At 44.6% G+C, this 27799-nt stretch overlaps 1 protein-coding gene across 3 annotated transcripts in view; it reads right to left on the bottom strand.

Moving 5' to 3' along the window:
- The window catches only part of LOC125309744 (collagen alpha-1(XVIII) chain-like), a 100031-nt gene extending 74763 nt beyond the window's left edge, over positions 1-25268 (bottom strand). For all 3 annotated transcript variants that reach the window (XM_048266834.1, XM_048266835.1, XM_048266836.1), the window contains exons 1-2: positions 25022-25268; positions 24852-24916 (exon numbers count right to left, since the gene is read on the bottom strand). In XM_048266834.1, coding sequence (XP_048122791.1) covers positions 24852-24916; positions 25022-25032 — 76 coding nt within the window. In that variant the 5' untranslated portion in view covers positions 25033-25268. The remainder of the gene's footprint in view (positions 1-24851; positions 24917-25021) is intronic.
- Positions 25269-27799: the final 2531 nt, after the last annotated feature.

Genomic DNA, 27799 nt, shown 5'->3' with positions numbered 1-27799 from the left:
ATCAAATCTGATCTAGAAATAGCATGTCGGAGAGATATAATCAAACACAGAGAAGTTGTCCTTGTGGTTGAGAGTCTTAATATCTCTTCCTTATGAAACACATTCCCAAAGAAACTGTTTTTCATTCCCCATACCAGTCAGGTTCAGCCAAAGCCACAGATGCTGAACTTTGACTCTGAACACGTACCCTGACACGATGTTCCGAGCCAAAAGCTTCAAACATTAGCACTAATTGTCTCTTCAGTTTACACAGTGTGCTCCATTGCTGTTATGATAAAGGACATGACAGATGTGTAGTCTCATTCTCAGCTCACTCCGACTTCAACATCACCTCCTCTGGAGACTGAGATAGAAAACAGCACTGCTGCAGCTAGCTTAGCTTTTCAGTCAGGCAATTTTAAACCACAGAGGGACACACTATTAGGTATAGCCTAAAGCCCTACCCTGATTGGGCTCATTAAAATCATGCTGACGTTCTGAGTGGAACAAAGAAAATCCAGGAGCTACTGGGGAGAGGGGGAGCTATTTCAGTGATGCACATGAAGAGGGTGCTGACAGGCAGGGTGTTTGGCGGGGTCTTTGGGAACATCTGTGTCAGACTTCTCGCCCATGTGAGGGGGGGGGGATGTAGCCTAAGGACAGCCATCTGCAGCCTTCTCGAGAAGAAGCTTTTTCCTCGACTTCTTAGATTTAGTGAGCACTCTCGTCAGGGTCTCTTGTGTCTCTGAATCATGTAACAGCTGGAAAGGTCAGGTGCCAGGGGATGCAGGTGGTGGTGATGGGATACATTCACAACCCCGTTGGCCATTACACAACATGATGCATAAGGTATCCCAAGAACGTGTATTAGTGTCAAACCTGTCAGTTAAGTCAGGGTAGTAAACCTTCTAATAGAAGAGCATCATGGCTTCCCTCCTGTTTCAAAACAAAGCCATATGCTCTATTAGGAAGCTTAACACTTTGAGTTAATTTATCCAGGCTTGTCACTAATCCAGATTTTTGGCAAACCTCCCTGCATGCTCATGAGCTGAGTGAAGTTAGAACATTCTAACTTTAGAATACACAAAAACAGAAGTCAGCTCACAACAGTGACATCTTTGAGTAATGGCAAGACAGGTTTTTGACCCTGCATTCTGTCGTCTTTTACATGGATTAATTTTTTAAAATGAAGCGTTTAAGAGTGGCTCAACACCTAGCCTTATTATTATCAAACACAAGATGATTTCATAGACGTACTAGATGATATATGAAGTCACCATGTCCTGCAAACATGCTTACACTGAGATGCTTGATTGCTGATACTTGATCATTGACTACACTGTATAAGTACTGTAAGTATATAAGTGAGGGAAGAAGTTGATCCCGTGAGGGAAATTTGGTCTCTGCATTTATCCCAATCCGTGAATTAGTGAAACACACTCAGCACACAGTGAACACACAGTGAGGTGAAGCACACACTAATCCCGGCGCAGTGAGCTGCCTGCAACAACAGCGGCGCTTGGGGAGCAGTGAGGGGTTAGGTGCCTTGCTGAAGGGCACTTCAGCCGTGCCTACTGGTCGGGGTTCGAACCGGCAACCCTCCAGTTACAAGTCCGAAGCGCTAACCAGTAGGCCACGGCTGCCAATATGCTCTGCTATGCATACATACAGTAGGAGTACATATTTAAAATTGTACCCAAACAATTGTTAGAAATAAATAAACTAATAACAAATCTATACTGTTAGATATGTTGGTCTGAGAGTTTGAGAGTATTACTGATTCCAGTAAAGCTGCCTTTTTAGTGTGTTTCAATGCAGTGTGTTTTCCATTTAGCTGCAGTCTAAGCCGCCAGCAGGCTCCAGGATCCCCTCACATGTGAAGCTTGCTTTACAAGGCTCTGAGTTGCTCAGTCTGACCTTCCTCATATAAAAGTGCAAAAACGAACAGAGGTCACAGCTTGGAGTCAAAAGAGTCCAAGTGTTTGTGTGTGTGTGTGTGTGTGTGTGTGTGTGTGTGTGTGTGCGTGTGTGTGTGTGTGTGTTTGTATGTGTATGTGTGTGTCATGGGGGTGATGACTGAATTATGTACCTCTGGTAGCTGTCAGGGAAAAGAAAAATAGGATCAACCATGAGGTCTGTGTCAAGAAATGTAAATAGCCTCTTCCCCAGCCTTCCCTGTACTCTCTCTCTTTCTCTCACAGTTCAGCACAACCCTCTCTCTTTCATTCTCCCTATTCTCTCTATATCCCTCATCCTCTCTCTCTCTCTCTCTCTCTCTCTCTCTCCATGTGTGGTCAGACTAGCTGAGGCCGCCCTGTCATTGACCCTTCCTCTGGAGTGACAATCACACCAGGCCCAGTGGAGCTTTTCAAAGAGGGTATTTGAGTTCAGGTGTGTGCATCCACCTCTTTGCTCTGGGTTTTCCCACACCACACACACACACACACACACACACACACACACACACACACACACACACACACACACACCACAGGCTTGCATAGGTACCATATTCACATGTGTATTTTTTGGATGAAACGACCTGTTAATTAAAAATAAACACTCTGACACACTGACACACACACACACACACACACACACACACACACACACACACACACACACACACACACACACACACACACACACACATATACACACACACATGATTTATGACATGCTAAACTGTACATACAGTCATGCAGACTACCCATGGATTTAAAAACACTTGTGGACACACAGAGCCAGGTGTGCAGGTAGGGCAGCAGAGGTGGCCTCCCCTGCACATTCTTGTACCCCGTCCAAAACTCAGACGTTCTTATAAACGACACACGGCCCTCATTTGCCATATCAGCTTTTGTTGAGAGCAAGTTTCTAAGTCATCCGTGAGGGTCATAGCCTCTCACATACTATTCATACTACAGCACTAAAGAAGATCTTTCATCATCCGGTGGAAATCCCCAGTTAGAGTAAAAAAGCAAGGTAGGAGGAGAGGCACAGTTGAGAAGTGCAGTCTGTAAAAACAAGATAAAACAAACCAAACTAAAGAAGACTTTCTCTCGGGTCCCCCTTTGAGAGTGATACAAATTATGAACATAACTCCGATACAATATAGAGGGAATGTACCGACAGCAGGTTAGTGTTTCCACCCGAACAGAGAAAGTTTCCAGGTCAGTAAGGGCCGCTCAGACAATGGCAGAAGTGCCGTTCGTCATATTATGAGGTTATGTGCCATCAAAATGATTTTGGAAATGTTATGTTATGTTCAGGTAAAATAAAACTCTTAAGGGTGCCTTTTATACATGGGTGCGGTTAATACATGTTAATTCATTTGCATGAAACACTGGCCTACGGTTTATACACAATGCGCTATACACAGGAAATTACTGTATTTGGATTATACCCCGCTTTATAGAAGGGAGAATATGTACGGAAGAGGTCCTGCATTTGGACGGAGAAAGCATATCATTAGGCCTAGCACTGGGACAGGCAGAGTATGTATGGCATACACTGTAGATCCTGCATTTGGACAGAGAGAGTATGGACTAGATGTGTTGGGAGAGGGAGAGTATGTATGGAGCAGTTCCATATTACATGGGCATGGCCCATTAACCTGCTCTGCAGCATTGGCAGAAGCTGACGGGCTGTTAAACGATTTATGCTTCCACAACCACTGAACCACACAGCACAGCCTCTATGACATCTGAATGACAACACAGGGGCATGTGCGACTGGGAGGGGAACAAACATGGCTCATTGGCTAGAGCCACGGTGCCCTTGGCTAACCGAGCATTTTACAATCCATATGCTACTTCATATGACAAAAGTGAGTATGACTGAACGCCCCTAGAGAACACGAGGTGCTTGAGGTCCAAGTCCAGGACAATCAAGTGAGACAAGACATCCTGTACATTTGTGTGTGTGTGTGTGTGTGTGTGTGTGTGTGTGTGTGTGTGTGTGTGTGTGTGTGTGTGTGTGTGTGTGTGTATGTGTGATACGTTTAAAAAGAAACAAAAAAAAACAACAAACAATCGAGCCCATTCAGGGCTTGAATATTTACCCTAAATGGTCAGGTATCGTCAGATACGGTCTGCGCAGCTGAGACAGCTGAGGTGAGAGGCACTAAGCTTTCCTGCGAGATGTTTGCCAAAAAACACTGCATGTAGGGTGAGCCAGTGGAGAGCCGAGGAGAGACACACACACACAAACACACACACACACAAACACACACACAGGAGGAGAGAGGGCCTGGGGTTGTGGGATAAGGGGACCTCAGTCACTCATGACTGGCCTTCCATGGCTGGGGCCTGCTCTGTTTCCCTCAGTATCCATCGCGAAGCCATTTGATCTAACTACGATCTGGATATAGGGGCCAACCATTGCGCCACAGATGAGGGGTGGGGGGGTGGGGAGAACAGTATCTCTTTTGTTTGGCGAGTAAAGCCACTATTTTTGCTTTGCCTTTTTCGCTCAGGAGCTTTTTTTCCACCTGACTTACGGGGCCCCACGGAGCTCGGTCCCGCTTTCGCCGGTGTAAGAAAAACAGGGGGCAACAGCTTGAACATTGTACCCCCCAAAATACCCTCAGTGCAGCAGTACTTTTCTTTAATACACATACGTATTACTAAACTAAAAATATTTGGAATTTGGCCGCTGCAGGCCACCATACATGGCAGACCCAAGTAAAGAGGTTGTGAGATCGGAGAATACAAGTGGGAGCCAAATCACCACACCATATCAGCAAAAAACTTGTATTTGTTGAAATCAAAACTCTGCTTATTTTATGAAACCTCAAATAGGCAATAAATCCATGTTGGAAGGCAGCATGCCTTTACAAGGATGGAGAGACTTTGAAAGAGAGAGAGAGAGAGAGAAAGAGAGAAAGTGAAATGAAAAGAATTTCAAATTCAGCACAGTGGAAAATGAAGCTCGTCTACATCTGTCAAACACTTTGTCTTCACTCCGTCTCAGCGACGTCTGAAGCTGAAAGGGAGGCTGATTAGAATGGGAAGCCTCTGTTATGAAGCGTGTGTATATGTGTGTGTGTGTGTGTGTGTGTGTGTGTGTGTGTGTGTGTGTGTGTGTGTGTGTGTAAGACTTATGCTTTGGATGCGTTTTGGATGATGACTGTGTGTGCGTGGTGCGTATGTATGCTCGTGTGTGTGTGTCTCGAGGGAGACAGCAGGTGCTGGGTGCTGGGGCCTCCACCTGTGTTTGACCAGCTGGAGGGGCTCATGGTCAGAACAAAGTGTCAGGGGAAAGTAGCCTTGATAAATACGCCCGTCTGCCTTGGCAGCTTGCCTTTAAAATGTAGCCGTCAGCTTAGGGTCCTTGATGTTTGAAGCGGGAGAGCTGCTGTGCTGATGTGACAGGCAAATGAGGATTATTTCCCCCCATGTTTGAAGCCCGTCCTGAAGGAGCAAACTGATCCATAGTGGGAGCCACTGAACCGCAGCTAAATGGCCTTCATTGTGAGGCCCTATAATGGTGTGTACATAGATTACCTCACATGTGTGGACTGACAAGTCAGAAATGTATACAACATTTGCATTTGATCTATTTGGATATAGGGACAGATATACAGTAGGTATAGCTATGATACATGGCAAACACAAACGGTCTATAGACAGCATAAGTTTCACTTGCTGTAGATATAGACGTGTTAGTATTTAGACCATATAAATACCATAGGAGAGGAGGCTGTTATAGACGGATGGGGAAAAAGAGTAGGGAGGGGGCGAGGGAGGGAGAGAAAGAGACAGATTGAGAGGAGGACTGAACTGGCTGCCCTCATAAGAGGTCAACATTTTGTCCCTTCAGGGCCCCCGTAACTCATTCAAATAAGTTCCTCAGAGACTGGCAGAGTAGCTCCACAGTAATAGTAACTCACCCTTGGGTGGAAATGATCTCTCTCAAAGACATTTTCAGCTTTTCTTCCCTCTCTCATCGGGGCACATGAACGTTTCCTGGACTACAAGCTCCAGAGCTTGGTTTCTTTTTTCTCTCTTTCTCTCTTTCTCTCTCTCTTTCTGTCTCTCTCCTCCTTCATAAAAGCGGATATCCCACTGCAGAAATGAAAACTGTTCCTGGGGGTCTGTGAGTAATGCAGCGTCCCTTAGCGCAGAGCGATACCATCTGTCCTGACTTTTCCGAGTCAGTCTGCTGTTTATGGAGTTTTGGGGAAACACTCGCACACAGCCTCCTTCCTCCACCCCTTCTCATGCCATACCTACAAATGGTTTACCCCGGCATAGCTGCTGCTGCTGGGGCAAAAAGGATACTGCTGGAGCAACAAGCGTGCAACAAGGTCATGGCTTCTCAGGGAATAAGCAGGTTGCTTGATGTCCTGCTCTCTCCCACACACTTCCCAGACACTCCCCTCACAGACATGGGCTTTCAGTGTTCGATGAAATGTTAAATTGAGGCTCTGGAGTGTTCCAAAAAGCCTCCTGTTTCGGGCCTCTGAAAAAAGGCCACATCCAGAGCCATTACTGTTTCCCTTTACATTACGGTGTTGTCAGTATTTATTTATATAAATGGCATATTATGATCTCAATGTCAGCTCAATGAGTAGATGTTTTTTCATTGCTAGACTGTGCTGTATTGTGCTCCTCTATGTCCTCAACGAGCGATTCAGTCCAGGAAAAGTATGCTGAAAATTGGCCTGCAACTCTGCCTCTCTCGCTCTCTCTCTTTTCCACTCACTTTCTTTCTCTCTCATTTCATTTTTCTCTCCAGGTGCACAATGCTTAGACTCAGACAAGGTGAAAGCCTTGCAAATCATCTGCCAACGGGTCAATTACATTGGCATGCTTGTCGCTGAGCTGTGAGCCGGGGGTTAAGCTTGGCGCAAGAACGTGTCCACGCAAACACTGCCGTTCAGGACTGCCAGAGGACAAGGCATGCAGCAGGCATCCCATGAAATCGAGCACACCTGTGGACAAGCTATACTCTCGCCCATATAGGCTTGGCATTGAACACCCAATTAGGGTGCTGTAATATGGTATATTTTGATGATGGACACTTGCTTAGCCAGAGGAGTCCAGGTATGTAGACTCTTAGCTCAGATCTTAAGCCGTCCAATTTTCCATAAGGAAAGACTGTGATTTATTGAGTGCACGCAGGAGATCTAGGACTAAGGCCGAATAACAAACAACATGGCCAATGCAAATGTTTGTTCAGGCTTACTGAGAGTTGTCAGAGGTCGTAATTAAGCTGTCTATTTATTAGGCTGTAAATAACATCATAAATCATTAATACCATTGTATGACTACAAAGGAATGTTTTCATATGTTCAACATCATCTACCAATAACGAGCAAGGTATGTTTCAAATCTAAACCACTGCAAGATTCGAAACATCTGTTGTCACTTTATACTATGTGTGTATATGGGGGATGATGATGTGCAATATCCCTCTCTCTCTTTTGCTCTATGACACATATAATCACACACTCCAACATCTACGCTTTTCTTGTGAACACCCTGATGACTTCTACTGTACCTCTAATAGCAGAGTGGCTGAAGGGTACAGTTTCTGTGTTCTACATGAGGAAGGTCGCCCTTGTTGCTTGATGCCCTTGAAGTCTGTCCTTGTGAAGTCTGTTTCCCATCTGTGAGGCTCTGCTACTTGCTTGTCTGTCTTACAGCAACCCATGAGATTCACTTTTCCATTCTCATGAGAGTGTGTGGCCAATCTCCTTTTGTTTGTGGCGACCAGGGCAGGACGGCAGACATTGCTTACATTTCCGCCTGGTGTTACTACTGCCCCAGGGGGTGTGAGAGAGGCACATCTTACGCGGGTGTAGAGCCACCTTCCCACCAGGCAGTCAGAGGGTGTGCTCATGACTATCGGAAAACAATGGCTGCCATTTCAGCATCAAGCGGGTGCAACACATTAGTGGCATTGACATAAGGGTGTGTGAGGTCTTACTTAGTGTGTTTTACAGTAATGTATGGGAGTATCTTGATGGGAGCACTTAATGGGAGTCTCAACACATGTACGGGAGTCTCTTAAGTATCTACTGTAGAGAGCATTACAGGTCCATTTATTCATTTATTGTCAAGCTACTGTGCATGCGCTCATATCCCTGCTATAAAAAAAAAAAAAAAATAGTGAGAGAGAAGATAGATTGATCAGCTAAAATATAGTAAACATAGAATAAATCTCCACATATGTTTCACTAAGAGAGTCTTTCAGCATCCACAGTCCAGAAATATAATCTAATATCATTTTTTCTTCTTAAAGCCATTCTTTCTCATTGTTAGTGGGATTGCAGCAGTTGCTTTAGTCTAGCGCCACAGTATATCAAAGTCAGACATGACATCAGTATTCAATTCCCCTTCATGGGAATTGAACCTATGACCCTCCCGGGTGTTACTGCAGTAAGCCGTCCTGATGTGATCTTACAGAAAGCCCTCCTGAGGCCTATCAGCATCTCCCTTGAAATACACGCGTTGATATGTTTTGTATTAGAGTGAGATTAGATAGCTGGCACAGTTCTCCTCCCCTCCTCCTCCTGCCTCCTCCTCCCACGCTTATAAAACAAGGGCAGCCATTCACATCAAAGAGAGATTAGATAGCCACTGAAAGCCTGGCACACTTTACCTCATGCTCTCAAACCACAGTGACAACAGCAGCCCTGCAGCTCGTACAAGCACACCAGCTGACCAGCAATGTAAGCGGCCCACCCACACATAATCTTGACCTTTGACACCCACAGTCGGCTCACAAGCTACTGTGAAACTCAGCAGATGAGGCGTCTGGAACCTCTGATTTCCCCGCCAGAGAGGGCGGCGAAGGGCCGAGGAACCCAGGAGGTGGTGGCTAGCCGCTAGAAATGTTAGAAGGAGACGACCTCCTGTGCCTCTTTGATCCTGAACTTTGTGTTTCATGTTTTTTTGGACTTCCATGCAACTTCCAGTTTGGGTGAAAAAAATGTTCACTCCCAAAAATGGCAGCCCTAAAATAGTCTACCTGAGGAGAGGAATGACAGCTTTATGAAGAGGGGCTCTAAATTTATACATAGCACAACAGAGAGAACATTGCCAGGTTAACCTCAACTGTGGTCTGTGAGATAGACTGTTAAAAGGGTAGCATGATACAGGTTGACAAACAACATTTCTGAAGAAATGCAGCATTTCTGCAAAAGCCTGATGTTTTTTACATGCTGAAATGAAGGTCAAGCTCACTTTAAGGTTTGCTGTGACTGAGCCCATAAGTCAAAGCCATACACACGTGATCAACCTAATATAAACCAATCCACACAGAAGATTCTTCAGCTTTCCTCTTATTTATCTCTCTGTTCTGTTTTCCTGCACTCCTGTCTACCCCTCTGGCCTATTTCTGTCTCTCTCTTCCCTTCCTCCCTCCCTCTCTCCCTCCCTTCATCTCTGCTCTCTCTCTCTCACCCCTGCCTCTCACACCTCGCTCATGGCTTTGCTTTGGAGGTGCACCCAGTGGAGGTAAACAATAACTACTCTGTGGAGGTCAGAGGTCAACCAGCAGATGAGTGTGGCCTACTGTTTCCAGCACTTTCCATGAGTGGACACACTTGACCCTCATTCAGGAAATGGACCATCCAAATTTCTCTTCTGTTCCAGCACCGACCTTTACTATAAGACATCAGAGCAGTCGTGATGGTGTCTGTGCCTCTCCATCGGCTCCTTTCTCTTCCCATTACACGGAAAGCAGAGCTGATTACATCATCCGAGGGACAAGCCACGCATTCAACCCATATGCTCTGTAGGCTTTGTTATGTGCAAGTGAAAACAATCAGCCTTATGGAGAAAGTTCACAGAAGTTCAGAGCTCCTCTAGTGCCATCAAAAACAAGACCCCTGACAAAGAGAGAGAGAGAGAGAGAGAGAGAGAGAGAGAGAGAGAGATTGAACAAAGCACTGGGTAACTTGTGAAACTACTTCATCTCGGGTGTAAGGCTTTCTGATGCTCTAACAATGGAGTTTTTGATCTGGAAACACAGTAATCTAAATTCATTCCATCAATAAAACTGCCAAAGCATATGGACAACTGGAGTTCACGTATGGATCTGATGTCGAGGGGTAACTTAGACAACATGCTCCACCGAGTATTACATAATCATGGACACACAACTGACACACACACACACACACTCTCTCTCTCTCTCTCTCTCTGAGTGTCACAGTTGATACATACAAACATAACAGCCTTTCATTTTTAGCACAAACACAGCCCTACTGAATTTGGCCTCCCTACTGGCAAGCTGTCCTACTAAAGTAATTCGTGCTTCATTAAGCACTTACATCTGCCTTTAATTGATGTCTTGTTCCTGGTCCTCAGAGCCCAAGTCTGACAGCAGGGCAACATGGCTCTTTGGGGGCAATCAGTATTTACAAGCACAGTGCCTCTGAGAGCTGGGCTGAAAATCTGCTCTGAAAGGCACAGGGGAAGCCAAACAGCGGATTCAGCAGGATTCCCCCAGCATCCCATCCTGTCACAACACGCGCTCTCTGCTCAAAATATTTACCATAAGGAACGCACTTTTCAGGAGTTCACGCTCAATACACTCAGTGATAAGGTTTCGCAGCAGGCCCATGTGGCCGGCGGGATCGCAGCGAGGAGCAGCAGGAAATCTGAGCTCTGGATAGTCTTCCTGGCAGTGCCCCCTGCCAAGATGTGAGCCCGGTGACAACACGTGCCAGGCACAGCTCCGTCCATGCCGCGATCTCCAGGCCAAACAGAGACAGGAGGCCCTTCTTCCCCTGGTCTGAATCAGTGATCTGCTGTTGATTAAGCAGCTTCCCTAGGCCCTGACTCAGCAGTGCTCTGCTGTTGATTGAGCAGCCTGGTTGAACCTGGGGTAGGGGAAAGGGGGGGTGGTATCTTGAGCTGAGCTCTGTGGTTTTGGCCTGCTGGGGCAGTTTGGCTACTGCTGTTTCTCCCTACATTTCCAGAGCCAGTATCTCTCTGTCTGTTCCCATTTTGTCTGGTGCAGGGGCTGGGAGGTTGTGGAGATACAGCCACCAAGGCAATAGAGGTGAGTGGTTTACAGTGCACTGACTGGCTGTTGAAAGCATTGTTGATAGAAGGGGTTTAAACCTGGGCTAAGTATCTATCCGTCAGAGAAGTAAGAGGGGGGAGTTTATCCAGGGAAACTTTTATGGGCAGGTTTGATATTGGCTCACTAATGGAGGCTGCAGTGGAAAGTATATGTGCTATGAGTTGCCGTGTCCATCAGTATTTTTGGACACATGATATCCAGCATAGCCTATATCCATGAGCTGGAAGAATTACAATTTTCCTGTACACAAGATATTCAATAACCACAACCAAAATATTATTTTTTGAAGATTCAGTACATCTGAACCAAAGTGCAGTTCTTTGAATAAAAAAAATCAGACACAAACAGTTTAATCTGGCTTGAAGTTGTGTTTTAAATTTGGCAACAGACGGGCAGTTTCAGCTTGGTCTCAATCCAAAGCTGAAACTGCAGATCTCTCCTTTAAATCATCACGCGGCCTTGACAACAGGAACTGAGATACACATGCATGCAGAGATGTTTTACATCCAGTCCAACCATAGGGATTCACCGCTTCTGAAGAGCTTCCAAGGCCGCAGATACTGCATCATAATCAGCTTTTCAATGGTGTATTTTTACGGCCATTCTGTTCACGCAAATTTGTGCTTTTATATTTATATTGCGCTTAAAGATCTTTTGACTCCCAAAGCATGTCAACTCTAAACTCAACTACACAATAAAACCCGACGCAAAAATCTAAATATTTACCAATGCCATAACATCCTCAAGAACAATGGCTGAGCTGGCTGACTAGGCCTCCCTTTCCAGCCCCTGCAAATCATCTGCCAACGGGTCAATTACATTGGCATGCTTGTCGCTGAGCTGTGAGCCGGGGGTTAAGCTTGGCGCAAGAACGTGTCCACGCAAACACTGCCGTTCAGGACTGCCAGAGGACAAGGCATGCAGCAGGCATCCCATGAAATCGAGCACACCTGTGGACAAGCTATACTCTCGCCCATATAGGCTTGGCATTGAACACCCAATTAGGGTGCTGTAATATGGTATATTTTGATGATGGACACTTGCTTAGCCAGAGGAGTCCAGGTATGTAGACTCTTAGCTCAGATCTTAAGCCGTCCAATTTTCCATAAGGAAAGACTGTGATTTATTGAGTGCACGCAGGAGATCTAGGACTAAGGCCGAATAACAAACAACATGGCCAATGCAAATGTTTGTTCAGGCTTACTGAGAGTTGTCAGAGGTCGTAATTAAGCTGTCTATTTATTAGGCTGTAAATAACATCATAAATCATTAATACCATTGTATGACTACAAAGGAATGTTTTCATATGTTCAACATCATCTACCAATAACGAGCAAGGTATGTTTCAAATCTAAACCACTGCAAGATTCGAAACATCTGTTGTCACTTTATACTATGTGTGTATATGGGGGATGATGATGTGCAATATCCCTCTCTCTCTTTTGCTCTATGACACATATAATCACACACTCCAACATCTACGCTTTTCTTGTGAACACCCTGATGACTTCTACTGTACCTCTAATAGCAGAGTGGCTGAAGGGTACAGTTTCTGTGTCTACATGAGGAAGGTCGCCCTTGTTGCTTGATGCCCTTGAAGTCTGTCCTTGTGAAGTCTGTTTCCCATCTGTGAGGCTCTGCTACTTGCTTGTCTGTCTTACAGCAACCCATGAGATTCACTTTTCCATTCTCATGAGAGTGTGTGGCCAATCTCCTTTTGTTTGTGGCGACCGGGGCAGACGGCAGACATTGCTTACATTTCCGCCTGGTGTTACTACTGCCCCAGGGGTGTGAGAGAGGCACATCTTACACGCAGGTGTAGAGCCACCTTCCCACCAGGCAGTCAGAGGGTGTGCTCATGACTATCGGAAAACAATGGCTGCCATTTCAGCATCAAGCGGGTGCAACACATTAGTGGCATTGACATAAGGGTGTGTGAGGTCTTACTTAGTGTGTTTTACAGTAATGTATGGGAGTATCTTGATGGGAGCACTTAATGGGAGTCTCAACACATGTACGGGAGTCTCTTAAGTATCTACTGTAGAGAGCATTACAGGTCCATTTATTCATTTATTGTCAAGCTACTGTGCATGCGCTCATATCCCTGCTATAAAAAAATAGTGAGAGAGAAGATAGATTGATCAGCTAAAATATAGTAAACATAGAATAAATCTCCACATATGTTTCACTAAGAGAGTCTTTCAGCATCCACAGTCCAGAAATATAATCTAATATCATTTTTCTTCTTAAAGCCATTCTTTCTCATTGTTAGTGGGATTGCAGCAGTTGCTTTAGTCTAGCGCCACAGTATATCAAAGTCAGACATGACATCAGTATTCAATTCCCTTCATGGGAATTGAACCTATGACCCTCCGGTGTTACTGCAGTAAGCCGTCCTGATGTGATCTACAGAAAGCCCTCCTGAGGCCTATCAGCATCTCCTTGAAATACACGTTGATATGTTTGTATTAGAGTGAGATTAGATAGCTGGCACAGTTCTCCTCCTCCTCCTCCTGCCTCTCCTCCTTACGCTATAAAACAAGGGCAGCCATTCACATCAAAGAGAGATTAGATAGCCACTGAAAGCCTGGCACACTTTACCTCATGCTCTCAAACCACAGTGACAACAGCAGCCCTGCAGCTCGTACAAGCACACCAGCTGACCAGCAATGTAAGCGGCCCACCCACACATAATCTTGACCTTTGACACCCACAGTCGGCTCACAAGCTACTGTGAAACTCAGCAGATGAGGCGTCTGGAACCTCTGATTTCCCCGCCAGACAGGGCGGCGAAGGGCCGAGGAACCCAGGAGGTGGTGGCTAGCCGCTAGAAATGTTAGAAGGAGACGACCTCCTGTGCCTCTTTGATCCTGAACCTGTTTTTTTGGACTTCCATGCAACTTCCAGTTTGGGTGAAAAAAATGTTCAATCCCAAAAATGGCAGCCCTAAAATAGTCTACCTGAGGAGAGGAATGACAGCTTTATGAAGAGGGGCTCTAAATTTATACATAGCACAACAGAGAGAACATTGCCAGGTTAACCTCAACTGTGGTCTGTGAGATAGACTGTTAAAAGGGTAGCATGATACAGGTTGACAAACAACATTTCTGAAGAAATGCAGCATTTCTGCAAAAGCCTGATGTTTTTTACATGCTGAAATGAAGGTCAAGCTCACTTTAAGGTTTGCTGTGACTGAGCCCATAAGTCAAAGCCATACACACGTGATCAACCTAATATAAACCAATCCACACAGAAGATTCTTCAGCTTTCCTCTTATTTATCTCTCTGTTCTGTTTTCCTGCACTCCTGTCTACCCCTCTGGCCTATTTCTGTCTCTCTCTTCCCTTCCTCCCTCCCTCTCTCCCTCCCTTCATCTCTGCTCTCTCTCTCTCACCCCTGCCTCTCACACCTCGCTCATGGCTTTGCTTTGGAGGTGCACCCAGTGGAGGTAAACAATAACTACTCTGTGGAGGTCAGAGGTCAACCAGCAGATGAGTGTGGCCTACTGTTTCCAGCACTTTCCATGAGTGGACACACTTGACCCTCATTCAGGAAATGGACCATCCAAATTTCTCTTCTGTTCCAGCACCGACCTTTACTATAAGACATCAGAGCAGTCGTGATGGTGTCCAGCCTCTCCATCGGCTCCTTTCTCTTCCCATTACACGGAAAGCAGAGCTGATTACATCATCCGAGGGACAAGCCACGCATTCAACCCATATGCTCTGTAGGCTTTGTTATGTGCAAGTGAAAACAATCAGCCTTATGGAGAAAGTTCACAGAAGTTCAGAGCTCCTCTAGTGCCATCAAAAACAAGACCCCTGACAAAGAGAGAGAGAGAGAGAGAGAGAGAGAGAGAGAGAGATTGAACAAAGCACTGGGTAACTTGTGAAACTACTTCATCTCGGGTGTAAGGCTTTCTGATGCTCTAACAATGGAGTTTTTGATCTGGAAACACAGTAATCTAAATTCATTCCATCAATAAAACTGCCAAAGCATATGGACAACTGGAGTTCACGTATGGATCTGATGTCGAGGGGTAACTTAGACAACATGCTCCGCCGAGTATTACATAATCATGGACACACAACTGACACACACACACACACTCTCTCTCTCTCTCTCTCTCTGAGTGTCACAGTTGATACATACAAACATAACAGCCTTTCATTTTTAGCACAAACACAGCCCTACTGAATTTGGCCTCCCTACTGGCAAGCTGTCCTACTAAAGTAATTCATGCTTCATTAAGCACTTACATCTGCCTTTAATTGATGTCTTGTTCCTGGTCCTCAGAGCCCAAGTCTGACAGCAGGGCAACATGGCTCTTTGGGGGCAATCAGTATTTACAAGCACAGTGCCTCTGAGAGCTGGGCTGAAAATCTGCTCTGAAAGGCACAGGGGGAAGCCAAAACAGCGGATTCAGCAGATTCCCCAGCATCCCATCCTGTCACAACACGCGCTCTCTGCTCAAAATATTTACCATAAGGAACGCACTTTTCAGGAGTTCACGCTCAATACACTCAGTGATAAGGTTTCGCAGCAGGCCCATGTGGCCGGCGGGATCGCAGCGAGGAGCAGCAGGAAATCTGAGCTCTGGATAGTCTTCCTGGCAGTGCCCCCTGCCAAGATGTGAGCCCGGTGACAACACGTGCCAGGCACAGCTCCGTCCATGCCGCGATCTCCAGGCCAAACAGAGACAGGAGGCCCTTCTTCCCCTGGTCTGAATCAGTGATCTGCTGTTGATTAAGCAGCTTCCCTAGGCCTGACTCAGCAGTGCTCTGCTGTTGATTGAGCAGCCTGGTTGAACCTGGGGTAGGGGAAAGTGGGGGTGGTATCTTGGAGCTGAGCTCTGTGGTTTTGGCCTGCTGGGGCAGTTTGGCTACTGCTGTTTCTCCCTACATTTCCAGAGCCAGTATCTCTCTGTCTGTTCCCATTTTGTCTGGTGCAGGGGCTGGGAGGTTGTGGAGATACAGCCACCAAGGCAATAGAGGTGAGTGGTTTACAGTGCACTGACTGGCTGTTGAAAGCATTGTTGATAGAAGGGGTTTAAACCTGGGCTAAGTATCTATCCGTCAGAGAAGTAAGAGGGGGAGTGTTTATCCAGGGAAACTTTTATGGGCAGGTTTGATATTGGCTCACTAATGGAGGCTGCAGTGGAAAGTATGTGCTATGAGTTGCCGTGTCCATCAGTATTTTTGGACACATGATATCCAGCATAGCCTATATCCATGAGCTGGAAGAATTACAATTTTCCTGTACACAAGATATTCAATAACCACAACCAAAATATTATTTTTTGAAGATTCAGTACATCTGAACCAAAGTGCAGTTCTTTGAATAAAAAAAATCAGACACAAACAGTTTAATCTGGCTTGAAGTTGTGTTTTAAATTTGGCAACAGACGGGCAGTTTCAGCTTGGTCTCAATCCAAAGCTGAAACTGCAGATCCTCTCTCCCTTAAATCATCACGGCGGCCTTGACAACAGGAACTGAGATACACATGCATGCAGAGATGTTTTACATCCAGTCCAACCATAGGGATTCACCGCTTCTGAAGAGCTTCCAAGGCCGCAGATACTGCATCATAATCAGCTTTTCAATGGTGTATTTTACGGCCATTCTGTTCCATAAATTTGTGCTTTTATATTTATATTAGCGCCAAAGATCTTTTGACTCCCAAAGCATGTCAACTCTAAACTCAACTACACAATAAAACCCGACGCAAAAATCTAAATATTTACCAATGCCATAACATCCTCAAGAACAATGGCTGAGCTGGCTGACTAGGCCTCCTCTTTCCAGCCCCTTCAACCATAACAAGCTTTTCTTGACAAATACATGAACATTTGATGACAAAAACGTATCTATGACTGTGAGGTGCCAAGCTATTGAGCGAAGACAGAAGAGAAGAAGAGAGAGTGAGAGAGGGAGAGAGCAACAGTGAAAGAGAGAAAAAGAGAAAAGGAGGTCTGGGTTTGACTGAGTTTGGCATGAGGTGAATTTTTAAAAAATACCGCATCATCCTTCTGCCTGGAGGAGGAAACCTTAAAAAACGTACTTTATTTGTACACTTGAACACCGGCCACAGCTAACATCTCGACTCCAGTAGAGTCAATGGCCTGTAAAGCACTGGGACCATCTCCCACACGGTGGATGTGATTTGCTGGCCCACACATAGCGGAGCCATTGTTTGTAATAAACCCATGAGGTGATATGGGCTCTCCGGAATAGGTCCCAGACGCATGGTGCTTTGCGTTGTTGGCAGAGGATCATTTCTAGCTCAAGCAGTAGGAGCGATAATCAGCCTTTACTACCTTAGTGAGAGATATAGCCCTGAATGCCTTAGTGGCTACCGAGGGGGTTCCTGGCTCTGCTCCAGAGGCTAATCAGTGTGGTTGTGGTGCCATTTCTGGCTAGGCATTCGCCAGCTCGAGCCTCGTGAGCTACATGCGTGTTAATAGGCGGCTCCGCAGAACCAGCAGCCAGGTACTGTAATTGTAACTCAAACAAGAGGAAGTAACTGTGGATTTCACCATTAACTTTTAACAGCTTAATTAGGAGGAGTGGGAAACAGGGATTACTGGCTGAAACAATCTGTTTTTGAGAGAGAAAGAGAGTGAGATTGAGAGAGGGGAGGGGAGAGAGAGACCAATCTGCATGAGAAAATAATAAACCTTTACAGTTATCATCCATTGTATGTTTTTTTACACTGTTATTATCAGTAATTATCAATTTCTTTGCGGCTATAAACACAAGATCTGCGCAGAAAGAAAACAGAACTCATGATCAATGCTGGCAGATCTTCTGATTGCAGTGACCTTCAGTGTTAAACACTTGAGTTGCACAGCACAGCTGAATGGAGCACTGTAAACACACTGTTTGCTACAGTCATATCTTCCAAACAGGGCAGGCGGGGCAGAGGCGCTTTTGGCTTGGCCTCTGGACATCAGTGTATCTCAGCACACAGACGTCCTTTCTTCTTCTTCTTCTTCTTTTTCTTCTTCCTCTTCTTCTATACAGTGCCAATATGCTCGAACACACACACCCACATGCACACACACATGTATATGCACACACACACACACACACACACACACACACACACACACACACACACACACACACACACACACACACACACACACACACACACACACACACACACACACACACACACACACACACACACACACACACATGTATATGCACACACACACACACACACACACACACACACACACACACACACACACACACACACACACACACACACACACACACACACACACTAACAGAATGCAGACTGGAAACACAGACGTCACCATCCACATCTTCACTCCCAGCTGGGAAGCTGAGCACACATAAGTTTTCATAAATGTGCCGTGGTCTGTACACTGGACAGCATTGGGCTGTCCAATAAAAGCATGACCGATGGAGACTTAGAGATGCAGGGGGGCAGGTAGACTGTTTAGCAAGGAGAGCTACTGTAAGTGCTGTGCTGCAGTAAATGCTTCAGCACAAAGGTACTGTACAACCTGTTTACTACAGTTTAAATGAGAGGGCAAGTTCAGAGAACACTGCAGCTTTTCCAGGTGGTGAAATCATAGAATCAACACACACACACACACACACACACACACACACACACACAGACAGACAAATACATGCACACAAGCATACACACACACACACACACACACACACACACACACACACAGACACACATACAATCTCTCTCTCTTTCTCTGAGAAATCAATCCTTTAACACTGACTGCTCTCTCTATCATTACAGAGCAGATAGAGAGATGAGCCCCTCTGGTTCATCTCAGCTTGACAGAGGGGAAAATCCAGCTGCTCACAGCTCTCTCCTTAAACTTCAATCACATGCCTGTCCAAGCAGGAAGCCTCTCAGTTCCATTTCCTGCCTAGCTCCATGCTAACCAATACCCTCTCACCCAGCTTAATACTGCTGGTGACTGCCTCAGACCTGCCAATCATGGAGAAATCCAATCATATGCTGTTTTTCTACCAGCAGTTATGGTTAGAGTGGCAGGACATGGTCTCCACTAAATGACTAAGGTGCTGACAGATCCTGTAACTGTGATTTGTAGTCAGCATGCTTTTATAATAATATACACTTTGATTTGATTTGCACTTCATGCTACAAAACACTGATATTGTACAAATGAGGATAATATAGCAAAAGCCTAAGTCACTCCTGAATGTAACACAGTTTGAAAGGTCCAGGCTTTCCATTACAAACTCGTTTGGTTTGATGACAGACAATTGTGAAAAAAATACCTCAGAGGTATTTTTTGGCTGAAGATCGATCCTGTACAAGGGCTAACGATGGCATGCCTCCTAGCTTGGTGCATGAATAAAAGGTATTTGAGAGAAGTAGTCTAAAATTTTACATTTTTTGGCATCACTATCACAATATGAAGGGACAAATGGTGTATCTTAGTCACCCCTAAAGACAACACATCAAGTCTGAGTTCATACAAACAGATTGATAACACATTCTGAACTCTCAGCAGTAAATGCACTGACCTCAACCATCTCCATGCTTACACAACAACAAGATCCATCATTCAACTTGATGAGTCAGAGCTCTTTAAAATCTGTCTAAAGCAACTGTTACAAATAAAGCTATTAAAATATATATCAAGTAGCACCATATTACTCTGAGTGCTTTTAAAAATACATTTCCCTATTTGCAGAGAACAGCCGAGATCCATCACAATAAAACATAAGACAGAAATAAGCACAGTCGCGCCATGGCGTCTGTTCAAACAGCTGTGTTGTGTCACCAGGCCAGGGGGTCTCCCAAAACTCACTTCCTGTTTTTATTCCAGTCATCACAATCACCCCCATTATCATCACCATCATCATCATCATCATCATTATTCCATAGCAGCCTTTAACCTCAGCACCACTTGTAAAAACACCACACTTCAGGGGCTCGTCCTGGCGTTTATGTTTGGACATTCCTATTGCGAGAGCACAACAGGAGAGGGTCGAGGAGGCGTAGACTACAAACACTCAGTGTTACTGTCCAACTGCTTTATAAGGACTCAGGAGGCTCTACGAGCCAAACATCTCCCGTCCCTGGGTTGGGGCAATGTTCACTTTCCAGTCTCTCTCTCTCTCTCTCTCTCTCTCCCTCTCTCTCTCTCGCTCTCTCCCTCTCTCTCTCTCAGGCCCTGTCACCAGCAGTAATCTGTGAGTCTGAGAGGCTCTGAAAAGCCCACCTCACCCAAGTTCCTGCCAAGTATGACCACTCTCCCTCTAGTAAAGGGGGAAAGCAGACTAAGATTACTGGTCAACAGGCTGTCAAGATGTCTTGCTGGAAACCGTTTTCCCTTTCACTGTGGCAACGAAATGGTATTGCACTACATATCCACTGGTATTGCACTGCATATCCACTGGTATTGCACTGGTATTGCACTGCATATCCACTGGTATTGCACTGGTATTGCACTGCATATCCACTGGTATTGCACTGGTATTGCACTGCATATCCACTGGTATTGCACTGTATATCCACTGGTATTGCACTGGTATTGCATCATTACTGTTAAGTCACTTAAGCATGACAATACAGCATAGTCATCAGTTTTAAGGACAAATAAGAATGTTCTAATGACAACTCTTTACATGTTTGTCACCAATATGTATAAAAATCTGAAATCTAAAAATAAATTCTGGCCTGGACCAATGGAATGAACTTTACTTTCCATAAACTAATACCTCCATTTCTTCCACACACCCAGCCAGCTCAGGGCGTTTGGAGAAAATGATGCCTCATTTCTACCGATCTTGTTTGAACACATTGAAACACTTCTCTCTGATGGATCTGCGTCCTCGGTTTAATATTTTCCAGGAACTGGACACAAATGTTTTGTTGCAGGAAAAACAGACTCCCATTTTTACAGAGACCCTTTACCCTTTCCAATCTCTTCTTATCCCCTAGCTACAAAATTGGACCTAACAATGGTGTACAGTATTAAAAGTGAACAACTGATACAACAGACTCCAAAAAGACTCTAGGCCTACAGTGTCCAGTGCGCTAAAAGATCATTAATCGATCCTTGGCATGATTTAAGTATGCATGTATACAAGGACGGATGGATGTCTGCCTACCTGCCTGCCGCCTATCTGTCTGTCTGTTTGTCTGTGTGTGCATGTGACACATAATAGCACTCATGGGTTTCAGCCTCCATGCAGGTACACACACCTCCTGTGCCTGAGGCTACAGGTATGAGTGCAGTGTTGGACTAATCTTCTCCCAACACAGGTTAACCTGGGACGTGCAAGGGCCAGAGGATGTGAGCCAATCACCTGAGAGTGTGACTGGACTGGACCTGGCTCAGAGCCCACTCTGATTGGGCACAGATCCCAACAGCTGCTATTTGGCACGGGGATTCTCTTCGTACGCATCCATCCTTCCACAAACAAATCAGCCCACAAACACAAACAATCATCAGGGCTTTGCTTCAACTTCAGCAAATGAAGACACTGCTGTTTTTACAATGAGCCAGCTGATTCTGCTTAATAGTTCTGGTAAGGTTCTGGTACAGTTACAGAATGGATCGATCCGGGGGTTTGGGGGGGGGGGGCACAAGGTTCCATTGAGCTGATTAACGGATCCAGATGGTCAAGATGGTCTCTAGTAGAGAGAAAATGTCTCTCTACTAGACTCATGGCTGCACTCAACCTGTAGCACAGGTAAGGAACTGAAACACAGTTATTACAGTCTGTGGGGGTAATATCATGCTGAGGGTTTTCTGCAAGGCTTCAATGCAGAAACTAGACAAAACTGCTTTTCCAGGCCTCTGCATGATGTCAGCTGGCCCGGGGGGTGGCAGTAATGGCCGAGACTAAATGCGTTGCAATTGCCATTAGATGATGCTGATTTCATCATAACAAATTCGTACCTTAAGCAATTCCATATTTCCGTGTCCAGCCATGTTAAAGACTGACAAGCTCACTTGATCTCCGAACTCATGGATCGGTTAAGCCGAAAAGCTAAGATGAAACTGACATTGTGAAAATCCAGAAATGCCAGAGGACATCCTGTAACGATTTGATAGCGACACACACAGTTGTCCAATCAAAAGGTTTATTAGCTGAGATCGAGAGCAGGGACACACACACGGAACACAATACACACGGAGCAGGTCAAGTACACACACACTACACATACAGGGGAGGACGCAGCCCCCCACACAAAAAGGATCACACAAGAGGGAGAACTAAAAGGGAAACATGTCAATATAAAGACACTTACATTACACTCATTACATTACACTCAAAACTAAGGAGAAACACAGACATAAACCCCAAATGTTCACCCCGTATCCCAGCATGCCCTGCGTGGGAGAACGCTATGCAATGTCTTGTGCGCCGACGTTACAATACATACGGCATTAATGTTATTGTTTTGTGAAGCCCCCATAGACAGCTATGATGTATGATCAACAGTATTCTTTATACATGACTCCAAATTAAATCCAGTATGTTAAACACCTTGTGGTACTGGAAGCGATCCTGACTCATATACAAAAGTTTAACAGCTGCAAATGATCTTGGTTCTGAATTCACCGCATCAATAACAAAGATGAAGATCATTTCATACTCTACCCCTTATATAATGTTACATGAGCTGAACTGGCCACCAGTTTTAACCAACTGCCTCTCATAAATACACCATAACCTGGGAAAGATAGCACTCTTTGGCAGCATCCAAGTGGGTGGTTATAAAACTTGCTTTACGATCACAAAATTACACCTCATGTAAGCGCATTTTATGACAAAATTGGCATACTTAGCAGCGTCAACACTGAACATGAACATGCCATTATGACTAATTAAGCAATTCAATGTTACAACATACATTTATTGCTTAGAGAAAATCTTAAATAGGCATGCGAGGGATTTCACGATGCATCCAGTGCCATTATGACGGTGAATCAGCTGCATGATATTATGGGAATGCATGCCAGACATCCTGTGGTTTGACTGGATGCACACACTATGAAACACCACATCCCCTTCCCATATGACAATCAGCATCGAGCACACAGTATTTCAATCGGCCTGAAACAGCTCAGGTTCTGTGTGTGGGTGGCATGCTTGAACATGCGAGACAGATCAAAACAGAGGTGTTTGTTTAAGCTGATAAGAGAAACTATTACATCAATCCAAGCCCTTCTACAACACAGCCAAACCCAACCCTGATAATATCAACAAAATTCCATTAATATCTTGCTGACATGTATGAAAAAAAGGAAACTATTCAATACCATTCAATTTTCATGTTCCATTCAACATTCTACCATTCAATTTTGACAATGTCAGCAAACACAAAGGTGAGCAGTTTCTGTAGTGATGGGTCTACTTTCATGTTTCCTTGACACTTGAGCATGAGACTTTTCCATTCAGCAGTCAGTCTGTATGAGCAGTGCAGGACAATCATCTGTTTCTTTATAATATTTACTAAATCATAGATGGGTCATGCTGTTGCTGTGGTTTGCATGAAAATGGCAGTGATACAAAAACTGACTCTACTCCGGGAAAACCCTGGGCAGGAAAAACAGTATGAGAGATTTGGGAATGTTACTGCATTTTCGACCCCTTTTTCCAAAACGCCCTATACAATCAGTAGTCATTCGTCAATGTTTGGTTCACACACAGCTGGCAGGAGGCCAGATTGCTTCAGTACCTCTCCAAAATATATTAAAGTTCACTGCTGAGCTTGTACAGGGCAGCCCTGCGATATGGAGAACAAGCATTGGAATTAGTGGAAAGAGCTGGCAGAGAGCAATTACTTTACAGGGAGGAAACAAAGCTTCTTTTGTGTGTGCCATGTCATAATGCTATCTCCAGCGGAGGAGTGCGTGGTCCCCAATCCAGCGCCTGCTCCCTATGAAGGCAATTCTCCAGATATTTCGGCCAAGGTAGGCCATAAACACCAGGAAACCTGTCAGTCACTACGGCAGTAATTGGCCTGGACTGAAAAGATGCCCCATTTGTAGCGCAATGCAAGGCACTGACCCTTTCTGACAGCCTCATCCTCTGGCCAGCACTCAGCCTACTAGACAGCTTTGACCAGCACGGACCCTGAGTTTCCTATATCCAGTAATGAATTGAAACTGGCTTGTCTAAACAATGATAATAGCCATGGCTGATATGGGTCATAACTTAAGTTACTGAACTGATGAACAGGACATAAGTGAATCCAGGAGAAGACAGAATCCTCAGGTTACAACACTTAAGTGAAATAGGTGGAAAGGCATAGAAAGAAAGAAAGAAAGAAAGAAAGAAAGAAAGTGTTGATCTTAACCACTGGTCAGTTAGCCAATTAGCATCTTTAAGTAATCTTTTAGGAGGAAACACTGGAGCAGCAGTTCCCAGGGGCTGGTTTTTGAGCATCTCTGACAGAGGCTGCTGACTATTAACTTTTGTATTATCTGGTTCAGGCTAAATAGTATGCATCAGTTCAGTCAAAACTCACTTTTTCTATCACTGCTAAAATTACCAAGTAAGCGTTAATATTGTCTTCAATGTGAATGACGTCGCACTGAATAAGAACGTAAGCTATAGATATTTCTAAAATATGCTTCATTGCATCAAAATAAATCCGAGGAACGATTGCACGCGAATAGACCTACTTATCCATGCAACAGTCCACCTACACTATCAAGTAATCAACACAAGCCACACATGCATCGCAAGTTTTAAAAAGAAAAATGTCATTGAGCAAATCATGGCACAGCAAAAAAAAAAAAAAAAAAAACAGACACAGTTTTAACATTGAGGTAGCGTACCTTCCAGGAACGCAGTCGTTGAGTGGCAATTCCACAGGACGAGAGCGAAGGACCACAAGCTGACACTATTGATGAGAGAAAGTTAAAGATGCGGGATGAGAAGAACGCTCAGACTTCGTACAACGTTTCAGCAGGAAACACTTAAAAAATAAAATAAAAATAGTATTTACCAGGACATCATCCTCAAAATGAAGATTAAATCCTCAGGGAAGCGTGTCTTCTTATTGACAGAAGTGAACGGTGAGGAGAGATGGGGCCTCGCACTATCTCACTCACTTTCTCGTTTCGGACTCTCGCTCACCCCCTTCACTCGCTCGCTCGGTCGTATTTCCCCCCGACTGCCTGCAGTTCCAAATGAGACAAAGACAGCCTCAGTCCTCGTTGGGACTCAAACACTGAAACCTGACTCCCCGCAGCCCGTCGCTGGACCACCGCTTTATCCTGCAAACCGCTCCACACGTTTATACCCCAAATTTAAATACACACCCCTCCCTCCTCTCTCCAAGATTAGCGTTAAATGCACAGACCTGTGGTGGCAGTGCATCTCCAATAAGATGGGTTTGGGTTAAATAGGTCAATTTCATGGTCAAGTTGAGGAATACATTTGTGATCATAATGAAAAGTAGCTACTTTTAAAGAGATAAAGTCTTCAACTGAATTTGCAGTTCTATTTGTCAAACAGTCGACAGAGGGACTAAACAACAGATTAATCCTAAACTGACAGGTAAATTCAGAAGCATAATTTGAAAGATACACAGACAAATTAACTGAATAGATGGATTAATGATAATGAACACATTTGATACATCTTGGTGGAATTATAAATATGGGACCAGCTGCATTTAGAGTAAGTAATGTTGTACATTGGATGATAATGCTGTTTATGTGCCACCATTTCCTACAGAGATTAATGTGGTCATGCCATATGTGGTTGCCTCAGCCCAGTGGAATGATATAAATGCTAAACCTTCTTCAAACAGTGACTCCATCACACCAGCCTAGTCTCCATTAACAGATAGAGGGGTGAGTTAGGGTGGTGATAAACTGTGGTAAATTATTCACTCCTCAGCAAAGACATGGCAAAGTCCTCCAGGTGTTTCATCAGCCAGGCCAGACAGCCTGGGGCCAGGGAGCCCCCAAACCCCACACTGATAGATGCTCTGTCTCAATGTCAAAGACAACGGCATTCTCGCCAATGCAGAGTGCAGATATAATTCAGGGACCTCTGTTTTTTTTCATGCCAGTGTTTCTACGATACAGAGATGACCGTATACACATAATCTGAATCATATTTGATCTCATCAGATGAATTGAGTGAAATTGAATTCTATCAGCATATAAGTACGTGACAGCTGCTGAGGTGCCATTAGAGATATACATCTGCTGTGCCTGATTGCTTTAGTAAGACAAAGAAAGAAAGAAAGAAAGAAAGAAAGAAAGAAAGAAAGACAGAAAGAACAAAAGAATGGAACATTGTCCTGACATGAAGTTACTTGAACGTGTGCAGGAAATAGTGACCCAATAATGGAAAACTCTTGAGCTCCTTATCATTCCCATGTAGCCCAGTGGAGAAGACTCCAGACATATCCAGCTGAGTCATGAGGCAGACTCAGAGGGAGTCATGTGTGGCTATGAGTGTGATCAGCACAACGGCATGCAATAATCTAAAGAAGCAGATAATTTAACTCTCCTTCATTACCAGATGTCTTCAGACAGATGATGAAATAGAATGTATTGTGATATATATTCCTTTCTTTGGCCCGTTAGGGGATTGGATGAAGAGTTATACTCGGTTATACTCAGAGTTATACTCTGTGTAAGACAAGCAGGAGACAAGAGGCCAATGATTTCCCTTATACAGTTAATTAAAGAATGATTAATAAACGTTAATATCTGAATGTCCTGATTATGGCTTGCAATGTTTCTTTTAAAGCTTTAAACCTTAACGAGATGTTGAGATCTAGAGGAGCCCATACGGGGGAGGTCTTCCACAGACTGAATTCCTAGGTGGTGAGTTAAGGAGAAGAGAGAGACTTCAGCCCCACTTTAAAAGCTTCAGTGCTTTTGTAAATGTGTCTTTAAAAGGGTGTTTAGTCCTGTGCTGCTGGCTCTTCCACAAACAGGGCCAGGAGTTTGAAGCACACACTTCAAGTCGGGAGTACCACCTATCAACACTCTGGTCACAAGAGTGGCATCTCACACACAAAGCACTGTGACAGTGATGCACACCACACACACACACACACACACACACACACACACACACACACACACACACACACACACACACACACACTGCAAGGAGATTAGCACTTCTCAGGATCATCATGAGTTGAACCAGTATAGTTGTACTTGGGGTGTATGTTTATTTGTGTGTGCGTGTGTGTGTGTATGTGTGTGTGTGTGTGTGGAGGGATGGTGTTCCAGAGGTCATGGGGGAGGTGTATTTGCTCTAGGACCAGAGGTTTGACTCAAACATTCGGCCGCATAAAAACCCTCCTCAAGCAGTCGTGCATTGACGAAGGCCATCACGGGGTTTCTCTGTCATAGAAGTAATGCATTGACAAAGGCCCTCCAAGAATTCCTCTATCAATTCTGGCACTCAAGAATCTGCCATGATCATGACCTAATAAAATATCTCTGGATGGCGCAGAACAATCTCAGTGCAATTTTTTTTGTCCAAGAATTTTGTCAGGATAAGAGTATACAGTTATTGAAGCAGTCGTGTTCGCACCACGACAGACAGAACACACCATGCAGACAGACAGAATCTGTGTAGATCACATGTTGACTATATTAAAAAAAAAAATTGTGTTTGAGTTATATTCACATTTGGCTATGATCATGTACCTAATCTTACTCTTAAGACAGCCAAAGATGAATTATAGATATATAAAATATCAAAGCTAAACAGTTACATCTGTATAATGTTTTGACGAACAGGGAAC

Source organism: Alosa alosa, chromosome 16 (assembly GCF_017589495.1).
Source record: "Alosa alosa isolate M-15738 ecotype Scorff River chromosome 16, AALO_Geno_1.1, whole genome shotgun sequence".
In the NCBI taxonomy this organism is placed as follows: domain Eukaryota; kingdom Metazoa; phylum Chordata; class Actinopteri; order Clupeiformes; family Clupeidae; genus Alosa; species Alosa alosa.
The sequence above is the reverse complement of the archived record's forward strand: the minus strand, read 5'-3'. Positions and strand labels throughout refer to the sequence as shown.